At 36.9% G+C, this 8,791-nt stretch overlaps 1 protein-coding gene across 1 annotated transcript in view; it reads right to left on the reverse strand.

Moving 5' to 3' along the window:
- LOC134800834 (anillin) overlaps window positions 1–8,547 on the reverse strand; it is a 130,374-nt gene extending 121,827 nt beyond the window's left edge. Inside the window, exons 1-6 of the mRNA XM_063773391.1 lie at window positions 8,264–8,547; window positions 7,739–8,192; window positions 5,800–5,925; window positions 4,343–4,518; window positions 3,581–3,718; window positions 2,479–2,556 (exon numbers count right to left, since the gene is read on the reverse strand). Coding sequence (XP_063629461.1) covers window positions 2,479–2,556; window positions 3,581–3,718; window positions 4,343–4,518; window positions 5,800–5,925; window positions 7,739–8,192; window positions 8,264–8,281 — 990 coding nt within the window. The 5' untranslated portion in view covers window positions 8,282–8,547. The remainder of the gene's footprint in view (window positions 1–2,478; window positions 2,557–3,580; window positions 3,719–4,342; window positions 4,519–5,799; window positions 5,926–7,738; window positions 8,193–8,263) is intronic.
- Between the last annotated feature and the right edge of the window lie 244 nt (window positions 8,548–8,791).

Consider the following 8,791-nt stretch of genomic DNA (forward strand, 5'->3'; position numbering starts at 1 on the left):
ATGTAACAATGCCTTATCTCGAAAATTGTATTACAGTTCTTAAGAAAAAACAAATACAGATAAGGCGGATTTGTTCCCATTTTATGAATCCTACCAAGGGTGATAATTGTCTGAAGATCCGTTCATATAAAAGTGGAAAAACGCATAATAGCAGCAGAATTAAATCCACTGACGAAATGCCCAAAATGATCTACACAGTGGAAGCATATAGTCTCAGTGATTATAGTCTCATATTGTGATGTTTTTATTTTTGTCTTCTTACTAATAGACCGGGAGATAGTGACACATTTTACTGGGTCATTTGTACCAGTATGGCGGTTCGTCAGGGGTCTAAGCATGTAATGAAGGAAAGAAAAATGATGGTCATAGCGCTGGTACCGGCGGCCCAATCGCGTGGGCGTTAGTTGAACGTGTCGGATAAAATACGAGTGTCGAACGATTTGTTCCACAAAAATCCTCGTATTTTCCGATAGTCCATAAAAAAGAAGTAGGCGGTAGCGTAATGCCATACTTCTCCGGTGTGACTTACAGCCCGCCATACTGAGGCGAACACATTAATTAAAAAAAACAATTCAACCATTTGTGCCAAGCTAATTTTTGCACAGGTGATCATCGTCGAGCAGCCATTCATGGTTCCAAATGGCCGCCATACCGCCTCAAGGGAGTTAATTTTTTTTTTTGTTAAACGATTTGTACCAGTATTGCATTTAAATTTTTGGAAAGTATTTGATAAAATGTGACCGTTATTATAATTGCCATACTTATAGTAGGGGGATAAAGTGCTGCCATACTTGAAAAACTTATTTAATCGACTCGTTTCAAAAATACGACTATGTATACGTAAAATAATTTTTTACAGCATGGCATCATCATATTCTGTTTGTTTGGATACAATTGTACCTAAAAAAATATATTTCAGATTATAACTACGGGGCGGACGACTGTGAGACTTAAGCCAAGACTTAAAACAAAAAACAATTTTTTGACGATTTGTACCAGTATGGCATTTGGATTTTTGGAAATTATATGATGCAATGTGACCATTATTATATTTGCCATACTTCTAATAGGGGGAAAAAGGGGCATCATACTTGAAAAAAAAAAAAAATATTGTACACATTTGCCACCTCCTACAGGTATGGCATTATGAGATTTTCATTTATGATCACACAGAAAGTCTTGAAAAAAAATTACAAGATGGTACAAATCGTTTACCAATAAAAAAAAAATTAACTCCTTTGCGGTATGGCGGCCATTTGGAACCATCCGAAAAGTATGGCATGGTGATGTCCATGAATGGCTGCTCGACGATGATCACCTGTGCAAAAATTAGCTTGGCACAAATGATTGAATTGTTTTTTTTAAATTAATGTGTTCGCCTCAGTATGGCGGGCTGTAAGTCACACCGGAGAAGTATGGCATTACGCTACCGTCTACTTTTTTTTTATGGACTATCGAATAATACGAGGATTTTTGTGGAACAAATCGTTCGACACTCGTATTTTATCCGACACGTTCGACTAACGCCCACGCGATTGGGCCGCCGGTACCAGCGCTATGACCATCATTTTTATTTCGTTCTTTACGTACTTAGACCCCTGACGAACCGCCATACTGGTACAAATGACCCAGTAAAATGTGTCAGTATCTCCCGGTCTATAAAGTTTGGCACAAGATTGTCTCATTTGAAACATAGATAGAGAGAATCATAGTTACTGTATTTGTCTTACGCTAATACTAGCACCCAAAAGAAAGGGATGACTATAATTTTCCTGGTTCTTACTGACTGACAAGTTGTGTTTGCCAGATGATATGACTCTTTTCACATCTCTTTCTATTCTATCCGCGTGCCGCCCACCATACAAAATATTATAGTCAAGGAAGTTAGAATCTTGTTGTATTTTCAATTAGGTTGAATTTCATTTGTACGAAAATTTTACGAGACAAATGAAATGCTACCTACATTGTTTTTAATTAAGGTTGACATTTCATCGAAACTGAGTGTACATCCTAATGTACATTGGGCGGCACAAGGCTATTCTACTTTCTACTTGGATAATATTTGTGTGCTAATAATTTTGAGCATTTCACTTGACTTCATCTGTTGCTGATTATACTACCTTCGAAGATACGTTGTTTTAGTTATATTAAAAGAAAAAAAGAAATTTAAAAGGCCGTCACCAATTTCTTTGACAGTTAATAATTATAATTTATTATAAAAAAACTGAAATCGTACTAAAAAGTTAACAAGAAGATAAACAAGAAAATATAATATACATACTTAAGATTAAAAAAACATCAAAAAACCAAACTTACCTTTAAAAAAACCATTTATTTGGTATTTCAAATATTACAATTAAAAAAAAATCACTGAAATATCTCATTGGCGCAATATTTGTTTCTAATAACTGGCCATTAAAACCCCTGTAAAAAAACACGAGTATACAAATCAGTAATTCCTATTGTCTATGTACTTACCAGTACAGCAACTGTTTTCTTGTCGAGCGGCGTGCCCGGTTTTGTGAATGTGTGTTTCGATGTTGATGATTTTGAGGTCTGTAACAATGATTTTGAGTATGATAGCAGTAAAGCGATGCTTATTAAATACAAATATCTGGGTGAACGAGCTTTGCTCGGAAAACATAAAAACTCAAAAATGCGCGTTTTCCCAGAGATAAGACCTATAGTTCGTTTTTTTAGCATTAGAAAGAACTTGAAAGAAGATAAGCGATCTTGACATGACTTTTAATTGAAAAACGCTTTTTAAAAATCAGTAACTATTACTTATGAACGCAGAAGAATATAAATGATCGTATTAGATTCATAATTGTTACATATTTGCCGTGACTTATTTTTAAAACGTGTTTTTCAATAAAAATACACATCAAGATTGTTTACCTTCTTTCTAATGCTAAAAAAAAACGAACTATAGCTAGATCGAAGTATCTATCGCCTCTGAAAAGTTGAAAACCCTCATATTATAGCAAATTTCATCGAAATCGTCAGAGCCGTTTCCGAGATCCCCGAAATATACATAAATAAATATACAACAATTGGTCGTTTAAAGATATTAGATAGATAAGAAATAGGAGAGGCATGATGGTAGGATACCTGTGCCCTGTTTATAAAAAGCTTGTAACTTGTAATACAAGTGGAAGTCCCTATTTGACAGAAAGCTAACTGTAACAGCTTTTGTTAGAAAGGGACTTCCACTTGTATTACAAGTTACAAGCTTTTGTTAAACAGGGCACTGATACGGCATGACAACGTTTTCCAAACATCCTGGAAGGCAGGATTGAAAAGACAGGAGAAAAAGGGAAGGATCCTAGAATTACATATCTCAGCCAAATAGGAAATAATGCGCCGTATGAGAAAATTAAAAGACTGGCACAAGAAAATTTAAGTGGGGCTCCCATACAACAAACGTGATTTTTTTGCCGTTTTTTGCGTAATGGTGCGGAACCCTTCGTGCGCGAGTCCGACTCGCCTTTGGCCGGTTTTTTTTTTAATTTGCCGTCTTTTCTACTGAGAAAGTGGGTGTGCCAGAGTTTGTATACTATATAGTTATAGAAACACTTACCTGGTCAGATTTGACAGTATGCAGTGCCTTATTGATGTCATTGATGGAGTGTATGGAGATGTCGAGGGTGGACGCGTCCTGTTCTTCCTTCTTTGTGGGTCTTATTGGATTCTTCTTTTCTTTTGTGGGTTCGGGATGCTGGAAATAAGTGAACAGTCAGTTAGATAAAAGATGTTATGTTCTAACACTATTGAAGTCTTAAATAAAAAACCTCAAGAGACTTGGACGGATTAATAGTTCTTGGTATTATTATTTTGGGGTTGGTCCAATTGTAAAAGTTGCTCAGTATAACTACATATAGGGACCGTGCGCGTTGGAGGGTCTGCCATCTTGTGGCCTGAATCGGAAACATATGTGCACATGGACATTGCCAAAGCAAGTGCTACCATCTACCGTTCTAGTCGGTACGTTTCCTTGCGCATAGTAGGTTCTGCCATCTTGTGGGCTACATCGGCAGCATAAACGACACATTCACGCCTCGCGCCAAAAATCTGACGGCTCCTATGCTGCTCCCTATAGTTCACGCACGAAGCCTCTTAACATATTAATCCCGTAAATTATTGCAGGTAATTTAAAAAAACACTCTGTATTTATCATTCAAATCATCACTTAAATGTCAATTCTATCAGCTAACATGAGCAAACCTCTCAAAATTGGCATCAGATTACTTTGCCACACATGTGGATAAAATGCAACTTACTTATCAGTTTTTGAAGAACCAAAAGAGTATTTACGAGCTGGTGTGATGAAAATAATACTTACAATATTATGGTGCGTCAGATCATCCTCCCAATTGTTGATCTGGTCGGCCAAAGCAGCGAGTCTCCCGAACTTCTTCCCGTCTCTAGGTCTGGTCTTCGCCTCCTGGACCTTGGGAGGCGTGGCCGAGTGGAAATCTTGTTCCGTGCGGTGAATGGGCGAAGAGAGGGTTGGGGTGTCTGAAAATATATGTTACGGTTTTATTTTTAGCTCTTGTACAGTCACCTGCAATAATATATTACTCTCCGAAGGCCGCAAAAATATCTGACTCGATCTTATTTGTAGAGCCATAAGTGTGTAACATATTTTTGCGTCCTTGGAAGAGTAACATATTATTGCAGGTGACTGTACAGGCAAGGAATTTAATTTCCTACCAATTTTGTCCTATGTCACAGTTTGTCACTGTGACAAGGTACGAAATGGGTCTGAAATTAAATTCTTTCACTATTGGCGTCCATTGAATGCGATTTCTATGGGTTTTTCCTACTTTTCAGAAAACTGAAAAATTGCCCCACTTGTGCAATGATGAATGCAAATTCAAATCCTTTAAACCTTCAATAAAGCCGTAATCGCATTTTAAAGACAGGTAACGTACTTGTAACCCCTTTGGTCTTGCGACCGTTGCTATGGGTATCTCTGGGCGACGGTGAATGCTTATCGTCAGGCGATTCGTCTGCTTGTTTGCCTCCTATATTGAAAATAACGTCGCCACTCTAACCCGACTAGGGTGTACTGTACTGTACATTGGACTTTTCATATAGCTATAGTTTTAAGAGAGCAGTGTCATAGTGACACACATACTATCAGCCCTTATCATTATCACATCCTTCTGATTTTTATGAGTTTAGCTTATTGGAATTGATCGTGATATCATACATCCGGTTGTTAGAAATGTTAGAATGTTTTTACATGACGCTCAACATTTTACTTTGGTCTGATTAAATTATATCAAGCAAGTTCAACTTTTTTTAGGGTTCCGTACGCGAAGGATAAAAACTGGACCATATTACTAAGACTCCTCTGTCCGTCTGTCACCAGGCGGTATCACATGAACCGCGATAGCTAGACAGTTGAAATTTTCACAGATGATGTATTTCTGTTGCCACTAATAACAATAAATACTAAAAACAGAATACGATAAATATTTAAGTACATACAACAAACGTGATTTTTTGCCGTTTTTGCGTAATGGTACGGAACCCTTCGTGCGCGAGTCCGACTCGCACTTGCCCGGTTTTTAATCCCTGTCAGTAGCCACAAGTTTAGTGCCTCACGGTTAGCAGAGTAGCCTATGAACGCCAGCTACTCCAGGGGTGTCAAATGCGCGGTATTACAACTTTGTAAAACTAACTTCTGTAAAATAATGTATTTAGGTAGCTTTTAATTCAACGGCCCCCAACAAAGTAGAACTATTGTGGTATGGCCTGCTTTACAGTGAGACACGCCAGCTTTAGCCTCACCTGAATATAGGTTCCCGAGTCGGTCCAGCCTAGATTTGTTCCTCAGGTTGTTCTTGATGCCGGTCTTTTCTGTCTTGTGTTCCACTTCGTCAATGTTCGTCTCCAAAGGACGTTTAGAGGTGTCATCTGAAACATATTTTCACCAAGTTTATATAAATATGGTCGCGAAAAACGGTTCACTTGCACCTATGATTTTGTGTGAGTAATTTTTTAATATGAATTAAAAGCTAAATCTTATGCTGATAGTTGAAAAATGGTTTGTGATTAACGAAAATAAGTTCACACAAAAAAAAAGTTTATAATTTACCAATTTTGCTTTACCTATGTTAATGTGTGACCAATACAAACACAGAAAATTATATGAACACAAATATAAACATATCAATAACTTCAATAACATCAAACATGTCTTAAAGGGCCTCTGCGCTGTCGACTTTGGCCCCATGCAGTCCATGTACGCCTCCGAAAGGTCCAAGACCCCATGCTCCCAAAATGTGATAACACTTCAATAAGTATAAACAAATCTAACAACTCCATAATCCGTATTTTTACGGTACTTATAAAAACAATGAAAACTGACCTTTGGGATCCATTTTTCACATTCTAACAACCACTTCCTAACCAAGTACAAACAAACAACTGCAAATTAGTTTCATACACACTCTTTAAGCAATTAATAATTATGTTGACACAAACAAACAAGGCCTTCTCATTAAATTGAACATTTGCTAATTGTTTTCTGGTATTACTTATCAAGTAAATGAGTAATTAAATTCCGTATACCCTATTCTTACAGCATAAGAGTTATAATTGCCTGGCAACTGCCTTTGGAAAAAAAAAACATTGACATAAAATTGATAAATCTTGCAGAGTAGCTAACATGCCAATCCTTAACAACAAACTGTCACTGTCGCACTAATATGGAAGATTAATAGAGATGACAAGCGTATCATAGTGCAAGCAATTGACACCTTAGCTAGGCACCCAGGACTATTAGTTTCTACCATTTGCGACTATATTTCACGTTCCTCAAGAGCTAAGTTTGTTTGGAAGCCATTTTGACAGTGTGGGAACTGGGAACCAATGTTGTTAATTTCATGGAAATTAGTATTGTTTGATTTTCCATTGTTCTTATTGTCTATTGAAGGAAGTTTCGTACTTGAGTATTGTTCCTATATTGGGGACATGTTTTTGCTGTTTGAGGCTTAGTTTTACTTTAGAATGTTAGACAAGAAAAGGGACAATCTAGATATAATATGAGTTGAAAATAATAGTTAGAAAAATTATTGTGTGGAGTATAAAGCTTTTGTAAATGGGTATAACATAGATGTAAAAGCGCATCCCATAATATTTATCTATTATAATATTTATTTTATTTTATTTAGAGTGCAATAATACATAGCCCTACACAATCGAGAATATCTTATTTATTTTATAATATAAAAATTTTAAGTCCAGTACAACTTTTCAACTATTTGCCTCCATTGGATCCTTAATTACTTTGAACACAAGGCCCGACAGGAGCCAGGTAACTTGCAGGTAAGTGCTTTGTAGTTGACATGGTGGATGGAGGTTGTGACTGCCAGGGATCTACACAAGCACCTTTTATTAGGATGCCAGAAATCGTGCAGAGTGGAATCTTGCTGCACAATACAATTACCTTATTTGGTCACCACCCTCAGTCATGAGCAGTGGTGGGCAAAGTACAGCACTGGCCCGCGAAAGGATTTTACCCGGCCTGCTGCTGGTCCTATGTACCTAATAAATAGTATATGGCATTGGTCCACGATAATCGCAAGTCAAAATACGTTTTTGTGGCAATTCTGGCCCTCATCTCTACTTTCTTAAACTTTCTGGCCCTCATGAAGAAAGTTTGCCCACTACTGGTCAAGAGGAAACGAGGAAGAAGAAAAATAACAATAAAGCCAAATAAACTCACCTTCAATTTCTTTCACAATCACTCCACTATCTTTCTTATAAACAACATCAATCGGAGCATCTCTTTCTTCCACTTGTACTTCTATCTGTATGTCATTTCTGTGCATAATGTTAATCTCCACGGACACGTCCGAGTTTCGTCTATTGACACTACCGCGTTTAGGTGTACCAAACTCTTTTTTCGTCACTATAAAGTCATTTCGAGGCTTTGCTACTGTATCTGCCTTGCTACTCCTAGGCGATCTAATAGGAGATTCCGATTTCAATGACTCTCTTGAAGATTTCCTCGGCGACGAGATAGAATCTCTACCTTTACTAGGAGATTTCGTCGGTGTAACGTCCTTTTTCAGAATAGAAACGTTCTCGCTTAACGGTTTACGTCTTGGTGTTTGACCGGAACTAGCGAGTTTCTGGTCGATTTTCTCCTGTCTGGCTCGTGCTCGCTCCAACATGCGCTGTAAATAAGTCACTTTTAAGTAAAATTACTTGACCTTCACAGATTTACGACCGATAATACGAAACTTACCTGAGTAAAAGGATCCATGATAAGTTTTATATAAACTTGTAAACCTTCTTTATATTCAAACACTTAGGGTCACAAATAACATAATTATAACACTTCTTGTATAATGATCTACAGCAGTAGAAATCAATTAAATTAGTTTTTGAATCAAATTAAATAAAGCTTTCCCCGTTGAGCGTTTGATTTGACACCACAAACCGAAATATTTGAATGGAAATGTTTTGCGGCTGATCCGGTAGGTAGCGCGCAAGCGTGATTGATACGTTTCGTTCAGAAATGGTAACAATAATAAATTGATAAACGTATCGAACAATCATGTAAAAAATGTTTAATTTTATGAGAGTTTGTAAGATTTTTATTTATAACTTGTAATAAATACTCAACTACAAATATTTTCAGGTAAAAACGAACAATAGAAATAAAATACAAATGAAATAAATAACGATTATATTTGGCGACATTATAAAATACCATTTCCTAAAGGGTTGCCAGTATAAAAAAAATCTTAATGCACGGCCATGGTCATGCACG

This window comes from Cydia splendana, chromosome 20 (genome assembly GCF_910591565.1).
Source record: "Cydia splendana chromosome 20, ilCydSple1.2, whole genome shotgun sequence".
Lineage (NCBI taxonomy): Eukaryota > Metazoa > Arthropoda > Insecta > Lepidoptera > Tortricidae > Cydia > Cydia splendana.